Consider the following 19,807-nt stretch of genomic DNA (forward strand, 5'->3'; position numbering starts at 1 on the left):
AGTAGTTTTCTGATTCAAAATTTATGCATAAGAGTCTAAAGAAATCCACATGTGCCATACACGTAGCCTGACATTATCAGTCTGACATATCTCTTCACTTGTCACGGGTTGCACCCACTTTTAAAACGTGACGCAAACGAAGAAGTCGGATAACCTAAGAATTAGAGGATGGTAAGATACCTACCTTTACGTCATCGGGACAAGGAATCCCTAATTTTTGGAGGTAGGAGCGAACACTGCCAGCAGCCGCGGTGAGAAGGACGTCGTTCAAAGAACTCCTCATGATTTGTTTGACCCTGGCCACTTTGGGGACGGAGACCGGAGCAGACCACACCACATTCCACGGAGAAGCCCGCCTGGGTCCACCGCCGCTATTCTTCTTTGGCTGCTGTTGCCTTCTACATTTTTTAGTAGTCACTGTTGATCCTTTGTTTTTCATCGCAACAACTTTCTTTTGTGGCGTGGGTTTGCTTTCTCTGGGAAAAGATAACGGACTGCTGCTGCTGTTTGTGACTTGTTCCCCATTGGTCCCAGCAGCACTGCTTTCCTCCACGTCGCTCGCCAGTCTCCTACCACAATTAGTGGGCGATTGCTTTCTCCCACCGCCACCACCGCCGCCGCTTTCTTCATCATTCGCAGTTTGTCTCCTCCTCCTCCACATCGGCCACCAAGACTTTCTTCCCCACCTGAGCGGGACTGAGAACAGATTGGCATCTCTGAAGGTCGTGAGCAACCACATGAAAAACGTCAGTGGCCCCACAATCAGTGAACGAATAACGTTAAAGCCAAAACTAAGTCCGGCAAAGTGAGGTCTTTGAGGAATATGCATCTGTGCCTGGTCTGCCAGTGAGTGGCTCAAAATTCGGACCAAAGTCATCCCATCCGCTAAACATTGGTGTACCCTCAAAATTGCGATTGTATCCTTTTGAACGCCGTAATTGGTAATGACTCTGATCTCCCACAGCGGCTTGGCCAGTGACAACCGCTCCGTCAAAAGAAGACTCAAATACTCCTGGATCTCCTTCTCATTTCGGATATAGCTCGGACCCGCAATGACGTGGTTTTGAATGTCAAAAGCAACATCCAGCTCCCACCTGTACCCTGCCGGGAAGGGGCTTACTTTCTGCATTAGTCGTGGGTAGGCCAATTCACCTTCGGGCGTCTCTGCATGAACCACTCTGGTGAGGATCAAATGTCTCAAACTCCCAAGATCCAGACTCCCATCGAAGACGAGCAAGGTTTGTAGAATTGCCTGAGCCTCCCTCCGTCCCCGTCGTCCCAACCATCTCACATCATTCGAGAAAGCAAGCCTGTCCCGAGGGAAGATTATGGGAGGAGTCGTGGACCGGGCAGTGGAAGAGAGGTGACCGCGATTTGAGCAAATGAAGCGTAAATATGAGTAAACACCGTGAAGGAGGAAGAGTGAGTAGCGAAGAACGATCGCAACGACGAGCAAGGTTCCGGTGAAGAACAAAACAGGAATTCCAATGATAAGGGCCAGTCCCACGGCGACCAGAGTAATTATGAGGCTGGAGAAGATATTCTCTTCGAGAGGATGGTTCACCTTCCGCAGGGGAGCATTCCTCGCGTATTTGGCCAAATGGGCAGGTACGACGACCTTTGGGGAGTTTTTCTCCTCGTCCAGGATTAGTGCTGTCTGATCACCACCTGTGATCGTTTTCCTCTGCGTAGTACTGCTCACCCCAGGTTTAAGCTCGTTCTTGATCTCCTCTACGTCCGTTTCTGACGAGTTGGTGTCGTTGTCGTCGTCTTCATTGGGGTCCTTCCTGCGGCCGAGTTTCTTCAAAAATTCGGGTGGTTTGGGTCTACATTTCTTCTTGGGGCTTGAGGAGGAGCAGGTGGCGGAGGAGGAGGACGCAGCCGCGAGACTGGATAAATATTGAGGTGGGGGTGGTGACGTGGCCCTTGAAAGTGTGGTGGCCGTCGCTTTTGGGGCGGTGATTGGAACATGAACAATTATTGGTTGGGATGACTCGCGAATCAGTCTCCGTTCTCGGAATTCTCTGCCATTGTTCCCACTCGTGGTGGACGATGAGGGTAGCCCTACGCCTCCAAAATTGGTAGAACAACCTGCCATTATCAAATCCGTGAGGAATAAAATTATAGTGACTGCTCGCTAACCATTTTTTCTCCAGAATTCCCACCATGCATCAAACTGCATATGTCAAACAGTTAAAATCGACTCACCTCCTCCAAGACCATAATTCCCCCCGAGTTCAAGCCCGTTCAAACCGCGATCAATGTAGACAATGTTTGAACTGCTGCCAGACCCAACAATCGGCCTTTCTCTAAAATTCTGCGGTGACGGCGGTCCCCTTCCCACGCCGCAGTAGTCACTCCGACTCTTGGACACGGAAGCCTTATTGGTAAGCAGGGACGAGGAGGACAGGGTTCTCTGATAATGACCAGGACCAAGTGGACGTCGACGCGGTTGTTGTGTTTGCTGCTCTCGAGAAACCACACCCCCAACTTCGAACGGGGCAGCGACACTGATGGCGGCGGAGGGGTGGAAACCCTCACCTCCGACGGGTGGGTAGTAGTAGTGGTACGCAGTGGGGATAGAGATGGACGACTGGCTCTTAATGGCTGGAAGTCGTCGGATTGTCATTTGTTCTCCATCCTGCGTCCGTCCACTCACCATGCCTCAACTATGCATTGCCTCCATTATTCACGCCGGATCTGCAATCATAACAATGTTTCAGGAAGGAAACTCATTGTTGGCTTTCATAATTATTACGCTGAGAGAGCGATTCCGTTATCCTGCCCAACCAACCGTACATACTCTTCGTTGGTTGTGGTAGCTTCAATTAATAATGGTCGTTGAAATTAAATTAAATTGCGGCTGGCTTAATATTAATAACAAACGTATTACTCACGTCCAATAACATGGTGCACGTGGTTTTAACCTCAATCCAGCCTGATGCAGGCCAACCGGACGAGTTGCATGGTGGCGTGTGTACAAGTATTTACGGTAATCTCGTACCATTCGTGCTGCTACGTGCATATTCCTGCAGCACGTGAAAGCCGAGCTTTAGCAGAGAAAGCACAAACTCTGACGGTTCGGTTCGATGATCATTTGTTTAATTACATTCAACTCAACTAGTGACATGGACACCCGCGACCAAATTTAACAAATGCTCCTCCTCGGTGTCGACCAAGCCAAACTAACCACATAATCAGTTGCCGTGCATGTGCGTGTTATGAGCCCTCACTGTCCCATTTATTCAACGACAACGGAAATTCCAGCTTCATCATCATCCATCCAGCAAGGTGGATGTGGAGAGAAAGGTCCAATTCTCACAACAACAACAGCAGAGAGAATTGTACCCGAGGGAGATTATTATTCCACGAAACCTTTCATTGGCATGAACACGTTATCATCATGGTTCTCCTCATCCTTCTCTTATTTCGTGCACCGTAATCATCGCTCAGAGAGAGAGAGAGAATCCCATTAAACAATGGAAGGCCATGGTCGTCTTTATGTACGAGAGAGAGAGAGACCAGTTCACTGGCTCGCTCTCCATCCTCTCCGACCTATATTCGCACCGACTGATCAAATGTCATTGATGATTCTTTTGTAGGAAAAGAAGCTCCAACTTTATTCTCCTTCAGGCCATCCCGACAATCTCAAATCGTCTGCATTTGACAAACTGAGCATTTCAACCATTCTGCTAAGCCAGCCGCCGGATTTATCTAAGTATCTGCACCCAAGCGAGGTAGTAATTTGGACATGGATGAGTAATTAAAGATGGGAACGGGCTTAATTTAGGTTTGCCACATCACATCAAAGGAAATCTTGGTCTGACTTGGGAGACTTTGTTTGTCAACTCTCTCTCCGTAGGTCTCGAGAGAGGGGAAAAAGGACGATAGTCCTAGTCCAAAAGAGTCATCTTTTTCTCACAACTTTTATACTTTTGGGAGAAAGAAAGGACCAAACTAGTCAATCAATACGTAAGGATGGCTTGATTCTCTTCCTTATAACAACCAGCAGCACAAAGGACGTCACAAACAGAGACGGGGAGAAAGTCACTTGATTGATGGTCCTACTTGCTCGGTGAGAGAGGTGGCTTTCGTATTTATTTAGTTCATTAAGCTTGTAAACGAAAATGAAAATAAATTAAGTGCTTACTTATTTGATTTGGGTGGAAAAAAAATGAGGAAGGAAATGTAATTTTTGTCGGTAGCAATAAAGACGAAATTACGAGGCAGTTACAATTATTAAGGGAAAAACATAACCAACTCGAGCCAAACTCATTAAGAGAAATGACCCAAATCAAAAAGACCTTGTGTCACCATTTCCCCGGTTTTTTCGAGATATGGAAGTAATCAACATATTTTTCTCTGTTTGTTATTGAAAGGATTCTTGCGAGTCTCCGTTTTCCCATAGGACCTCATTTCCTGCACCCGACATTCGCATTAAAACTTTGTATGGCGACAAAACTAGTGAAATCACCAACCAACCACATAACCAGCACCGCACCGCCAAGCCAAGCCAAGAAGAAGAAGAACAGACGGTCGCCTTTTGTTCCAAGTTTACTCAAGGAACGTGCTTAACGGGGAAAATTTAGCAAACTCTATAACTGAAACTAATGACTTTAATTAAAGTCTCACTCACACAGTTTCTTTTCCATTATAAGCATCATAAGGATCTGAATAAGTAAGGTGGGAGCTTAATTTAAGAGCGTTGAATTAAACGGTCCAATGAATGGGTTCATTACTTTATCAGTTTAACCTTCATTACGGTTTTACCTTCATTATGTACAATAATTGCGATATTTGTACTTACTTTCCTCCAATTTTTGGTAATAAGGAGCACGTTTCGTGGTGAAAGTTGGAGTGAACGGTTCATTTTATTTAAGACTCTTCATTTTAACTCTAATCCAATTTCTGGATGTAAAGGTCGACGACGGCAATTTTTCATACCGTTTCCAATTTCGCTTTTAATAAACGAAAGGTGAAGTAAATCAATCAATTTCTGGGAAACCTTGTTACTCAACCTGACCCTTAAATTAACTCATCTTTTCAACCTGGGAGGATGACGACTATCCACGAATAAGATGATGATGATGCGGTCTCTGGTTTGGTCTGAACGTACATTTCTGGGCTGGAGATTTCTGGCCGACGAAGATGAAAACTGTATTGGAGACGAAGATAAGTAGACACGAATTTGCGGAAGGTTCGAAGCTGTTGATGGGAACAAGCCTTCTTCCGTGCCTTGTGTCAAAGCATGATAGGATTTAAATTATAATACTGCCACGGTAAGAAGATTAGCTTGCATTTAATTAAACCAGGGTTTCTTCCCGTTACCGCTGGAAGAGCAGTATTGAATTATCAACAAAGCTCATTAAACTTGGAGGGTGTCCATAATTAAGTAAAGTTTACTCTTCTCAGGAATATTTATTATCGACCTGCCCAATAAAATTCTCCACCGCTGTTTTATTTCCGAGTGTACAACCCTTCTCCCAGCAAGGACGACAACCAATCTGTCAATTCTTCCCCATTCGTGAATAATGGCGTGACATTATCCACTGTCACCGAGATATTTATTTTGGGTCTTTTAGGATACTTGCTTTCCGGAGAAAGTCCTGTCAGTCCGATCAACCTCAACAACATTTATTTAAGGTGGTCCCACCACGACGAGAAGCCGCCGTGTTAATGCAGCAAGTCGGGAAGATGACTTGTATAAATTCGCGAAAGTACCCCGTTTTTCTCCTCACCGTGGTTCCTTCTTGCTTCGTTGGTCGATTGTTCGTTCGTGGGTCGGATGGAATTTCTGGAGCGGATCGGAGTAGTGAAGACCAGATTTCCTTTTCCTCCTCTATCACAATATCACTCCTTGCCTAAATTATAAGAGGATAATAACCCATCCACAAGTTTGAGATTTATGGCTTCACTTTCCTCACGACGACGACTAATACTCACTCGTTTCGCAATATGGTCAAGTCAAACTTGTACTTTCTCTGCCCACCTCGTACTACTCGCCTCGCACATGTATCTTCACCACGCGCACATGCTCCCCCTCTCCGATCCGTCTCTTTCTCCCGTCTTCAAACGTGCGAAGAGAGTGATATGAGAAAATCATGACCATAGCTTTCCAGTTTTTTTCCATTCTTCTTCTTCTTCCCTCCGTGGAGAAAGTCCCGTTCACTTTTTGTCTTTCCTCTCCAATCCCAACCAAGAAATGGCGCATTGCAGGACAAGGAAGAACAAAAGAAACGTTGAGAAAATCTGATTGAAAGGAGCGATCGGGTTTGGTTTGCTTACTCTTCCGCCCGTCGCTTACTTTCTTCCTTCCTTCCTCTCATCACACTTTATCCGCTCTTCCGTCTCTCACGTCCATTAAAAAGTGGAGATCAGACTCATAACGGGAATCCCGTCGTCGTCTACATAGTACGACGCGTTGTGAGTGTTTGCATTGCAGATGGTCGAGCAGAGGAGGGGGACAAGATGTTGGGCTTTTGTAACCATTACGGAGGAGAAGAACAACTGGGAGGAGAGAGAGCAATTTGATCTTGATTTTACGACTGGACTCTAACTTCACATTTAATTATCGGCAATCTTATGTTGATGGTGGACCAATCGAGGGGGCAGTTTGGCTGGCCTTTTATCCTATCGTAAAACCATTGATGCAACAGCGTCACGTAATCGTGAGCTAGTGAGCTATCAACCGAAAGCAATTGTTGGATGTTCTTATCATTTAATAGGGATGAAAATAAACGTACCCAATGTCGCCTGTTTTTCGTCCACCCGGAACGCCCATATGTAAATATATACTGCTGCGTAGTAGGTATACATAAGTCCTTACTGGTGACAAAATCATATTGTATTTATAATCTAGTTAAAAATACGCGATTTATTGGTCATAAACATAAGCTTTTTTCAGGATACGGCATCCAGTTAATAAATGTTTTGTCCTTCATCGCATGACAATTTTAAGAGGTATTTATGATGATTGAAGTTCCTCGTTTAAATTCAAGGTTGAGTTAATGAGACAATTCAAACTAATCTCTCAAAGGAAATAGTATTTATTAAATGACAACGCTTTGAATCTATTGGCGAAACGTGATTAATTGATACGAATATATCATCGCCGTTCTCGGATTGTGCTCTACCTCCGTGAGGCGTCATATCTGCATGAAAATACCAAATTTATCACGTCCAACTTGGCACTATCGTAATTACGAAATCCATACTCACTCCTCCACTCATGGTTGTTTTGTTTTGGTGTGTGCTCGTTTTATTACCCAAAACAAGATCCAGCCGCGTGGGCTCGAGGGACGAAATTAAAACTAGATTTCTGGGCATTATATAACGAGTATAAAGTGTCACGCAAATGTACCACCAGGATTTCCCCCAAAACAAGAAGTACATGCACTCACATATGTACGAGTAGCAGCTTTTATTGCCCGACAAACTTTATGCAGATTCCCTCTGGTTGGCGTTTTCTTATTAGAATTTCATTTTGTGGCACGTTGGTGATAAAGTGGCATTGCTGTAAAGACTTTACTGTCTTTGTACTTATTTTGTGTGTACACGTTTCCGCTCCTCCAGCTTTAAAACCATTTCCGTCGACGTATAAAAAGGAAGATGAAAATCACCTTTGTCATACAGACGCCCGGAAAAGATTTAAGTTGGCTTTATGAGAAAATACTAAAGCAATAAGTTCCGTCCACGCTTTATGACTTTACTTTCAGCCATGTGTACGTAAGCTACTCTTATTTATTTATTTACTTATTTTACTTCATATGCTACTAAATCAGGGGATAAGCAGTATCATTGACGATTTATTTACTTCTTTTTCAAGTAAAATTACCCACTGCAAATTTTATGGCTGTTTCAAAATTGCAGTGGAAAGTACCATCAAATTTATGACGCCACATCCATCAAAATATCCCTGTCTTTACTTGATTGCAACCAATTTTCCAAAATCAGGGAACAAATTTGGTGCCAGCCTAATTTTTCTACTATCATTATCTCATAGTTAGTTAGTCTAACAGTTAAATGGAATGGAATAAGTTCACGTTGGGTTTTAATAAATGGCTACCCACTTAATTCCAATTACCTCCCACGACCTTATTTACAGATTGTCATGATAAGTACGGTTGATTATCTATTCTTCGATTCCGTTTGACTAGCTTACTTATTTACATATTAGTCTCAATTTCCATTCTCGCTCCACTGGCTTTAATGAAGTCGTACATACATACCGTGGCGTGGACGGAGTGAAAGTCATCATCCACCGCCGAAGCAGGTGACATATTACCACCTACGCTTCGACCATACCACACAAAGTACTTTCTCCCAACATAAGCGGAAAGGTAAATGAGGTGAAATAAAATAAACAATGTGTGTATCATGTATAACTTTGTAATTTATTTCTTGTCCCAACAAACCCTCAGACCCCAGAATCTTGCTCACCCGAGCGGATATATGAATGCATGTACGTACATACATACATTTATCGTCAAAGTTGCTCTGCATAGCATTCTCAACCCTCAATTGCTCCAGTTTCCGCGACCCAATCTCCATCAATCCGTTTCCCTTTGATCTTTGGAACGTGTCTATTTAATTAAATGCACACAGTTTAACTTGATTTGATTTTCTTGATTATTATTATTGTGTACATTTCAATTACTTTCCCCCAATTTAAGTCTACAATGAGTCACATCTTTTCAAATTCCAACTACCAAATGCACAATCCAATGGCGTTTACGTATGTATGCATATACATTTACATATATATGTAAATACCTCATGTATCTCGCCGCCCCGTAACAAGTGGGTCGAGATTTGAGTTTGCCCGAACAGTGGCGGCGGAACCCATGAAATACCAATCTCTATAAGCGTAGCTTCTTCAGTCATCCATGGGCGGAACCAGGGGGACAGGGAGACATTGCCCCCCAGAAATTTAGCAAAATCGTATCTTTCCCATGTTAATAAGTCCCACCTTCTCCTATCCCACAATGCTAATGTCCCCCCAACTTCCGCCCCCACTGGCCCCGAATCTCGGTCAAACCTCAAACAGCGCGAAACTATGTGTGTACGAATGCCAGGATTAATCACAGCTCGCAACAGCAACGCAAATAAGAGAAACTCGAAACTATTAAGTCTAAAATTAAAAATTAAAAAACATTTGACTGTCACATTTTTACTTTTTCGCCTTCGGATTAGGACACGTGAGTGCGCGACGTTTTTGCTGTTGAGCTATTTAGACACTTTCTTCGTGTCCAGTCAGTCATCTGGTCCGTGTGAGTTAACGGAGAAACTTTTTAATTATCGTGTCTGAAATTTACCAGAAATTAGAATTTTTTTAAGTTAATAATCATATCCCGGAACTGTTTCATGATTTTTTTATCACGTAGGTGACTTTATGGTAAGTAATATCTAATTTGGCTACAGTTAAAAACGGTGATGTTTTTGAATCTAAAATATTTTAATTACAACTTAAAATACAGTTTTAAACTACAAGCGATTACCATGACGGCTTCAATTATTATGAAACTCGAGTTGAGCAACCAACTCAAACTGTTGCACAATCATCTCATCGAGACGAGCCAACTTATTGAAGATTTCCTGGAAACTGAAAATGGAGTTGATTTAGATAGCAGCGAGGGTTTAAACTTAAAAGAAGCCTTACCCAAATTTGTGGGTCAAATGTCCTCCTTCGCCTCGAACGTGATAAGTCTGCAGGTCAAATTGAACCCGTACCAAGAAGGTGACGGGGATCCAAAGGGTTATCATGACGACGTTATCGAGAGTGATAAAAAGCCGCAGCAGGGCACCCTTATCGAGGCGATAAGAACAAACGGTTACAAATTTCCAGCCGGATATAAAGTAAAAACGGAAGAGCTCGAAATGGAGGCAGTGGTGGCATCGGAGGAGGAGGACGAAGAAGACGAAGACCTCCTCCCGAATGAAATGGAGGAAGTCGAAGAGGGATACGACGATGAATATTCAGATGAAATAGGAACGTCGCCCCCAGAATATGAATATGACATGCATCCTGTCCAAGAGGAAGAACCTCCGAATTCTATTGGACGAAGAAAGCAAATTCTTCAAATCAGAAACATTGACGAAACTCCTATCGTTGAGAAACCTAAACCTGTCAAGAATAACATACCGCCCATGTGGAACGGCAAACCTGTGTCGTTATCGACCCTGCGCGTAATGCGCTTTCGGAGCCGGATGACTGAAGAACAGAAAGCCGAGCAGAGAAGGAAGGATCGCGAAAGAGTGACGAGAAAGCGGGCCGCCCTCCGCGCGGCCAGTGCCCTCCAACAGGACGACACCAATGGGAACAGTAACTCTTCGGAGAGTTATGAAAGTCTCCGCATGAATAAAAAGAAAGAGGATTCGCCATAATGGAACTGATACGAAATTGTATTTTATCTTATAATTATTATATTATTATCATATTATTATCATAATATTGTGCTGAAACTATAAAGATAAAGATAAAGATATTCACGATGCATTTTTTAAATTGGAAGATTTTTTAATATTCAGATAGGGACCCTAATGTACGGCGCTAGTCGTTTAGCTTTTTCGAAATAAACATATGTAAAATGATTTCATGCAATGAACAATAATAAAATACAAACTTTTTTAAAAGCATGTCCTTCATTGGTACGAATTTTATTCAAACTGAAATAAAAACGATTTATGTTTTATTTACGTGTCTGAAATGTTAAGCTAGAGTGTGATTTCGCAGCGAGAATTTCTGAAAATAATTACCAAAAAAGTTTCCCATTAATAAAGTTGTGTATAGTAGAAAAATGCAACTTCACGAATAGATATTGTCCACCGACTAAACGTGTACGTAACAAAAGTTGGCAAATACCGTGTACAGAATTACACGACCGACTAATTTAAAATTATTCATCCAAGTCCAAATGTTGTGAGAGAGAATGGCTGCCTAATTACACGCTGCATGCACCAACCTTCGCACATTTCAGACCTTTTCATGAGCCCGTGTATAACTTTTCATTTAATTCGTGGGTGGGTGGAGAAAGAGAGAAAACAAGGCGACAATCAATTCTCTCCTCAATAATACTTCAACTCCTCGGCAGCAACTCTTATCGCTGGCAATCACCTTTAGAAATTGGACGTGATGGTGTCGAGTTTAGCAGTGATGATGACAGCCTTATCTGCTTCCCTTGTACTCTCGCCAGTCAGACATGTACACACAAAACATTTGCACTCACTCCATCCATGGAAGAATACGGCCGTACGTAACCAGGACAAGAAGAAGAGACCAGCAAACAGACAAGTTGGAAATAGAAATGAAACAGGAGGAACGAGCTAAAAGCATCCAATCCTAACGCACAAGGTCTGAAAAATAAGACGAGCTGTGCCGTGTGAAGCAGTAGCACGGAGGTTAGTACCCTATGACACACGATGTGGTGCAGAACAGGTCAGAGGAAGGGAAAACTTGGAGGCAAAGTAGTCAGCAAAGCATAAGTATCGATTTTCCTCATCAAGTTCACGTTCACTTTACTCCTCATTCAGAAACATTTCCTTCTTCTCTCAATAAGTAGTACGGGCCGAGCTTAAGTTACCACCAGTGTGAGGCGTGAAAAAAAGCACCTGCAAGAAATTGTTTTTTTTGTAGGCATAATTTCTTGCAGTAGTGCAAGAAATGCGAGAAGTAAGGGCCATCTGGAGGATAATCCCTATTGAACAAAGGGTAAGCCATTAGGTGACGCTTATTTCTTGCATTTCTTGCACTACTGCAAGAAATGTCGAAAGGTTCAAGCAATCAAGCACTGGTTACAACGGTTTATTTATTTATATGCGATTAGATGGCTAAGCCCTTTCTGCTCTGTCTCCTCTGCTGATGGAGAAAGTGTCTTTAGTCTTCCGGAGAGAAAAAAAAACGGACGACTGTCAACCAGTAGGTGCAGATATGCACTGTCACATAGATATCACGGACATGGGTATCACATCAGTGGGGAAATTAGTGTGGAAAGTATCACTCAAAAACGACCTTACATTTTTATGGTATCCAGAAAAGTGGAATGGTAAATTGTATATAAGTAACCTCACTTAAAGATGTGTTGTCCATCACTCCTCTTAACAGAATTATGACGCAATTATGTCTTGGCTGACGCGTTTGGTACTCAGTTTATTAAACTTTCACGGTTATCACCATATTTATAGATTGCAGTGGTAAATGTTAATTTTCCAAGTTTAGCTGAATCACCCATGTTTCACTGTTGAAGCGCACAGCTTGGCGTACTTAACAAACGGTGCAAATACAGACATCACTGACAAAAGACGGACACTAAACCCATGCTTTTTAGCCACTACTCATAAAATCGACATGACTGTGTCCAAAAAGAAACAAAAATTGGCGAAGCTATATATCAAGGATGTACTTGTGTTGCGCGTAAGTGGCAATAAATCCCCAACTGAAAAATTATATGAGAAATGTAATGTTTTAAGTAGAATTTTATTGCCATTTTACTACATGAGTCAAATTTGGGCTCCATACTTTTTGGCAGTTATCCCATTGACTTTTGGCACTGGCAGACATTAGTGAAACCGAGTCCCTTTGTCAAATTGCGATGGGAAGAAGGTCACTACCAGGAAAGGAAAGGCAAAAATAAAACTTGGTTGATATCAAATGCATGCAGCTTTCTTTCCTCTGCGACCAGCAGCATAGGAAATTCTAGACAAATCATCATTTATCTGGATACCGTGCAATCTCTGGACTACTTTTTGGTCGCAAATCGTAAAATGTTCCTGGTGGACGCAGAGCCGAAACGTGCTTCAGCCTCGGTATGTACTAACTTTCGGAAAACATTCAATTTAGAACTAATTCTCCCTGGAGCAAGATACCAACAAACTTTTCTAAGTTAATCAGAAATATACCAAAAAAAAGTAATTTTGTGTTTCGGATAAAAAGATAGCGAACAATCGCCTCGGCAGGAAAGGAAAGTGCTGACGAGCAGTTATACATACCAAGTTATACAACTTATACTATAAACTAATGTATTTTTAATACGAAATATACATTTTTATTGCAAATTCAGTAATTTGACAATTGTCTCTGGAAAAATGTAGTCACTATTTAAACCATAAATCTCATAGTCGCCTGTCATGCATGTCCTTATGCAGATAAGCACTAGAAGTTGTGAAAGGCTAGTTGACAGCATTGTTGGGCTGGAATTTGAAGTGGAATGTCGGAGAGTGGACAGGATAACTAATTTCTGTCAGAAACCGAATTTAACAAGATGACAGTTCCAGAACTTGTTTGGTAACAGCAAAACATTTATGCACTTGACGATGACAACGTTATACAGGATCTTTCCGAGTGTGGGATATTATATAAAACCATTTTTTAATGTATGTACATACACAATAAATGTGCCCACGTTGTCGGATGGCTTGCCAAGTCTTGATTACGACAAGGAACTCAATTCAGCACCTAAATGTTTGGTATTTTTGGAATTACTAGATTTTTATACGTCACACGCATATACATAAGGCTTGATGCAAGTACGGTTTTACTATGTTTATGGTCAATTCTGCCAGACATTAATTTGGAATCAATATACATATTTCCCCAAAAAAATTCTTGAACTTTCATAATTTCTCCAATATAAAAATATTTCCAGACTTTGAATACCTAGACGTCCACCCGGAATGTGCATTCGAGTAATTAAAGTGCTTCGTGATATGCCACAACAGCGTTCCTCCGAGTTTTGTAATATTTATGGCAATTGCAACATGATACCAAGCCCGTTAAGTACTGTACGTAGTTCGGAAAACGTGCAGCTTATTCCCCGTCTTACATTTATTTACCTCACGGAACATCTCTCGAGAAGACGGCATAGATAAAGTAGCACGGGAAAGCATCACACGACTAGATAACGACCAGCACAGAGGTGAGCACATAAAGTCCATTCAATATGTCACGACTTTAAGAGCTCTCGGGCATTACATAATTCCACAGGAAGAAGAAAAAGCCAGCTAACGTGTGGCCGACTCTGGAGAAGAAGAAGAAGACAACAAAACCTTCGCTTTTTTGATGCATCGACAAACTTTCTTCCCAGGTTTTCATTAATTGGAGTCTGAAACAGGTAGGAGGGAGGTAGACTAATAATAATAATGAGACGTACCTGCCCCAGCTGCCTCTCCAACTTTCATAATAATCTATCCTTCTCCTCCCTGTTTTTTTTTGCTCATGACTAATTTCACCGGTATTATTTCAACTTTAAAAAGACTTTGGGCTACAGCGGCGGTACTTTCTTTTAGGAGACGAGAATAAATTAATGCACCGTTCCGACGAAAGGTCACGTTTTGCCCGTGCACATTCCAAAATTCCAACACGCCCTCGAGGCTTGTGCTTGCTTCTCCCCAGCAAAAGCAACATGGCATAAAGCAAATATTTAGTTTTTGTGAAGAAGACGACTCCTTGATTAATTTCAACTCCTGGTTTTCTACTCTAGCTATTTGTGTACTCATTATTGTTGTCTTTCCGCTCCACCGACGCAGCCCCATGCCGTCGTCGCACGAGTTAAATTATTTACTACAAATTCATTGAGTGGATGGAAGTCGGTCGGGCAGTAATAAATAATGTCGCCGTTCCCACCTACCCACCCACCACCCACACATCCCCATCCAACTAACTGGATACCTCCACGCACCGCTCTTTGAAACTCGCTCGCAATTTGTTCCCCTTATTGGAAGTCCATCTCCCACCCAGGACGACGACGGCCTCCCCACATCTCGCTCTAGCATGCGTATGATTCAAAAGTGTTGTGTTGGTCTCTATTAAAAATTCATGCACGTCCGATGCTGCTTTCCTGGTCGAAATTGAATCACTTTTTCTCATCCAATAAAGCTCTCCTGCTTATTTACACGCCATGTTGTGCCCCCCATGCTTCTGCTTCTTTGCGTGTTTTCTCCAAACTTGTACCACCTTCATTCGATTAGGAGAAGGACGACGGACCAGAAGGAATTTGCTGCTCGGTCTGGTCCCCAGAGAAGCAGAATGCACAATTAGATTTCATCTAAAATAAATACAAATTTAAAAGTTCACTCGTACGTAAGACTGATTATGTTTATTTAAAATCTGTTGTTCTCCACGAGCACTGTGGGAACTGCTCGAGTGAAGAACTATTCTTCACACAGACGCCTTCATTCATTTATTTCTTCACCATTCTTCCCATCTCGTCGGTGGAGATGGGAACAGAAGAACACTACTGTTTTAAGTAGTGGTTTGCCCAACGAATTTGCTGTTTGCGTCATTGTGTGTTGCAAAGAAGTCTGGTCGTAGTTTTGGGAGTGAAGAGTAAATCCCATTACTTTCTTGCTTCCTTTCCTCCTCCCACCATTCCCATAATTCCGTCCGCGCTTCTTCCCTTATTAAGATTTCCATCGGATCAAGCTCCTCTGGGCCTCGTCCGAAGTAGATGTGATCAGCTTATCAATACCTGTCATCCTGCTCGTCGTGGTGGGGCGGTGAAAAGAAGAAACAAGAACAAAACGATAAGGTGAAAGTATTTAACAACTTTTCAATCTTGCCAAATCATGCATTAATAACGGTGGAGTGGAATTCGACCACTTTTACTTCTCCATTGATGTAGTGCACCGAGAGGAAAAAACTTACGCCCATCTGTCATAACGATCCACAATATATTGCCATCGATTGGGAAAAAAGTAAACAAACTTTCGCCAAGCGTATCTCTTCATTTATTAATGTCTTCCTGCCCCTGTTCGCAACATCCATAAGTTATGAAGTGGTAAAATTTCTACATTATGCAGCAATGATCCATATAGCTACACTTTATGGCTCTTTTCCGCATTTATTTCCACTTTCCAGTACCGACGACTTATTACTCATACTGCTTATTATTCGCTATAGCAGCCACTCATTCGCCATATTGTGTTTGGCGTGCATTGTTGGGCGTAGTCGGAGTATTGTGTTCGGAGCTGTTATTATTACACGGGTGAAGTATATAAAGTAAGAAATATACTTATTTGACGAATATGAGCTCCTCCTCCCGACCTTCCTTATTCCAATTTTCCAGTCCTTCTTCTTGTACTAACAGCAGCACGACTTGGTTCCTTGTACATATTGCATGCCCGCCCAATGTGTAATACTCTTCTTGCATATTTACTCTTGCAGATAAGCAACTTGCTCGCCTTGCAAAAGTGTAGTGGTGGTGGCGATCATGGTGAAGATTTCGGCAGGCATGCAACTTTCTCTTTTATCGTTTTCAGAAATTCAATGTATGTACAATGACTTTACGCATGAGTGAGTGAGTGCCGGGACATAAACTTTTTCTTTCTTCACGGCAAAACCAGCCTGCATTGAACCTTTTTTCTTGTAACACAATAATAATACGTGTGTGTACAAGGAGGAGGGGTTTCTCACATCCTCGCTCAAACTTGTATGTATTACCTGAACATGCACCTCAAAATCTAATATCGTCTCCTTTCTCGGGAACATAACTCGTACTTTTTCCAAGAATGATAACAATGACGGGGGAACCGAAAAAATGCGGATTCTGAAACCTTGAATTGGGTAGTGTTTCTCACGGGTCGGGTTCTTGCAAATCCGAAACCCGAACCCGATACCACTGATCCGAAACCCGAGGGCAACCCGAACCCGAAGAACCCGAAACCCGTTTGCAAGGACCCGAACCCGAACCCGAACTAGCAGATCAAATCCGAAACCCGAACCCGAAAACCCGAATATATTTTAATTTTAATGGGTGGGCTGAATTTTTAGCTAAAAATTCTTTGGAAGCTTTCAAAGCAACAATACTATCTGTAAATATAGCCAAGGAATTATAATTAAGCACATTTCTGCATAAATATAATGCATTTTAAAATGTGCTGAATTTTAATTCCTCGACCACAATAATGCAATCTCAAAAAATCGACCTTTAATAATGGCTTTCCGTGACATTCAGAAATTTGTAAATTAGTTGAAAACTGAAAATGATTTTCAGTTTCAAGTTTCCAATATTAAAGTATGCTCAAACTAACTAGTTAGCAAATTTTTATTAAAAAATATATTTTATTTTAATATTCAAATCATAACACTAATTGAAGACACTTGTGAAAAGAAGTTACGAGGCTCATTCCATCTGAACCCACACGATCGTCGTCGCACCCATATTTGGTATCTTGTCCACAATCATATCATAGATGCATAATATAAAATAAAACATATCATAAAAATCAAAATTTGAAAATTAATTTTTTTCGCAAAGATACAGCAGTTAAAAAAATTTGTAAATGCATTGAACATGCTTTCGTCACGAAAGTGTTGGTTCAAAGGGGTAGGTTACATTTACAGATTTCATTCATTGATCATTCTTTGCTATGAAAAATTTTAAAAAATTCAAAAATTCAAAAAAATCTGAAATTTGAAATGCATTTAAAAACTCGATTATCGAGAAGACGGACAGGAATCGCTCATTGAGAGATAAGCCAATCGATGCCTTTGGGCCTGAGGAAACAAAAAAGTTTAAAACCCCACGCGATTTTTGTCCGTCTTGGAGTTTTGGCAATTTTTCGAAAAGGTAAAATTAACATGGGCTGCTTGTGTAGACAGTAGTAAATAATTCTGTGTTCCTACGTGGCCGGGAACATTGACAAAGTGTGAGTTGTGTAGTGTTCTCTTGCAAAAGAGAGAAAAATACATGGCCAGGCAACCACCACCAGCGAGCAGGGTTTAGCACCTCTATTTCCTGGGACTCGATCAAACGTGTTGCTTACCAATGGAATGAGCCACGACAATTAAAAATTTGAATTGTTTGCTGAATCACGGCAGCATAACCGTCTTGGCAAGTGTGGTTAACACTTTAATTTTCTTTTTTAACTTTTTCGCGTTCGTTGTGGCAAAAAATTCTTGTTGATTCGGGTTTCGGGTTGTTAGTCGGAACCCGAACCCGACCCGAACCCGAAATTTTGGGATCAGATTTTTCGGACCCGAACCCGAACCCGAAAGTTTCGGGTTCTGAAATTTCGAATCCGAACCCGAATCCGAACCCGAATCCGAACCCGAAACCCGAAGTAAGAACCCGAACCCGTGAGAAACACTAGAATTGGGTAACCAAGCAGGATAGGATTCAATAAAACCGTAAGGATTTTAAAGTTGTACAAATGTAGCTCTTTAGTCCGGAGAAGAGAGAAAGTAATAAGTTGTTCAACACTCAATGACGCACATTGACTGAAGAAGAAGAAGGGTAGAAAAATTTACTTGTGGTGGCGAAGACGTAAAGTTTCCTTACAAAAGCCGTCTCGTATTAAATTTACCTTTCTTTCCCTTCATTGTGCTTGACTCTGGGAATCGTAAACTCAAACGTGATCACATCGCTGGGCAGTTTGCAACTCGCGAACAATTGAGACATCAAAACCTAGTACCTGCCAAGCTAAGGACGGATTACTTGCCTACTTTTGATGACATTTTTTGATTCGGATTTGAACCACCACACTTGGAAACTTACTCTTTTTTAAATGACGGACAAAGAAGCCTCGCAAATTTTCATGAAGGACTAACGACTTTTAAACCACGTAATGTAAGGTAAGCACCCATCAAGAAAAGGGAGCCATACGAAAGCCAGACTTGTATAGTTCATGTTTTTTGTTATCATAAAAAGATTATTTTCGCATTCACAGGTTGACGAGGGACACAACCCAGTCCATATTTTGGTGGTGATAAGGCATCCAACTTTTTTGGGGCTCACCTTAAAATCCGCAACCTTTGCTTAAGTTAACTTTGCTCTCTATAATCCGACTCTTCGTCACTTTTTGCCTTTCGCCATTTTGACTCGGTCGTGTCTGGAGAAATGGCGAATATGTTGTACAAGGAGATCTCAACCTGTGAGGAGCTTTGAAAGATGGCTCATACAGCGAGAAGTAGAATGAGAGAAAAGAGGATTTTTTTTCGTCTGGCTAAAGGTGATGGGAAAATGTCAATTCTCAGAAACCTCGCAACTTGACTATTAGAAAGCATATCTGATATAGACACCTGCACAGACATACGTATACAAACTTGCCTTCTTTCTGGCCTTCCATCATCCATCCCATTGTTCAAAGCTCTCTATATGCAAAAGCTTTTTCTAAATGAAAACATTTTTTCAACTCGCAAAGTGATCATGGCGGAAACAAAGTTGCTAAATATGTCTCGCGGGACAAGCTTATCTACATCGTTGCAGTGCTTTTGGATAATTAGTGGAAAACGTGTGTCTATAAATTTCCAATGAAATGGCAAAATCTAAATGTATGAATACACGTAGCCGATATTTCACAGATATTTCATGATATGAGAAAAACTTGACTTGGAGTCGAATAAATTAACACTTTTTAAACACCTCGTCCAAGAAGACGAACAAGCCAGCAATAACTTTCCCCATTTTCTTTACCAAGAAGTTAGTCATTCATTCAGCCGTTTAGTAAAAGTTTACACATGTTGATCCCACCTTTCTTACTTATATGTATGAACCCAAAATATGACTATAACCATCCTGTTGGCAGACCTTACATGTGTGCAATCCTCCCTCCATCCATATGCCTTTTTCTCAGAACAAAACTCACCGAGCAGAACAAGTGCGTTGTGATGTAAATTTGTTGGAGAATGGAGAAAAAATAAAGAAGAAGTGGTCTACTTACTGAAATTGCAAATAAGTAAAAACACTCGAGTGAGAAAGTTGGATGGATGGAAATGGAGTTTCCTGAAACAAGGGATAAAACCATTAATTGAAAGTTGGACGGGAAGCAAAATTCTGCAAGACATTATTTTCTCCTCTTCTCATCCCTCTCGCAA

At 41.6% G+C, this 19,807-nt stretch overlaps 2 protein-coding genes across 2 annotated transcripts in view; one reads left to right on the forward strand and one right to left on the reverse strand.

Moving 5' to 3' along the window:
- The window catches only part of LOC118434382, a 34,843-nt gene that overhangs the window by 10,126 nt on the left and 4,910 nt on the right, over positions 1-19,807 (reverse strand). Inside the window, exons 4-5 of the mRNA XM_035847748.1 lie at positions 2,209-2,700; positions 185-2,091 (exon numbers count right to left, since the gene is read on the reverse strand). Coding sequence (XP_035703641.1) covers positions 185-2,091; positions 2,209-2,662 — 2,361 coding nt within the window. The 5' untranslated portion in view covers positions 2,663-2,700. The remainder of the gene's footprint in view (positions 1-184; positions 2,092-2,208; positions 2,701-19,807) is intronic.
- On the forward strand, positions 8,730-10,708 carry LOC118434383. The gene is made up of 2 exons (XM_035847749.1): positions 8,730-9,394; positions 9,477-10,708. Exon 2 carries the CDS (start codon positions 9,499-9,501, stop codon positions 10,381-10,383), a length of 885 nt encoding a protein of 294 aa, XP_035703642.1. The 5' UTR covers positions 8,730-9,394; positions 9,477-9,498; the 3' UTR covers positions 10,384-10,708.

This window comes from Folsomia candida, unplaced genomic scaffold, assembly GCF_002217175.1.
Source record: "Folsomia candida strain VU population unplaced genomic scaffold, ASM221717v1 Fcan01_Sc002, whole genome shotgun sequence".
In the NCBI taxonomy this organism is placed as follows: Eukaryota; Metazoa; Arthropoda; class Collembola; order Entomobryomorpha; family Isotomidae; genus Folsomia; species Folsomia candida.

What these genes read in the sequence shown, in the direction of transcription:
- LOC118434383 (XM_035847749.1), top strand. Translation starts at nt 9,499, where the DNA reads ATGACGGCTTCAATTATTATGAAACTCGAGTTGAGCAACCAACTCAAA.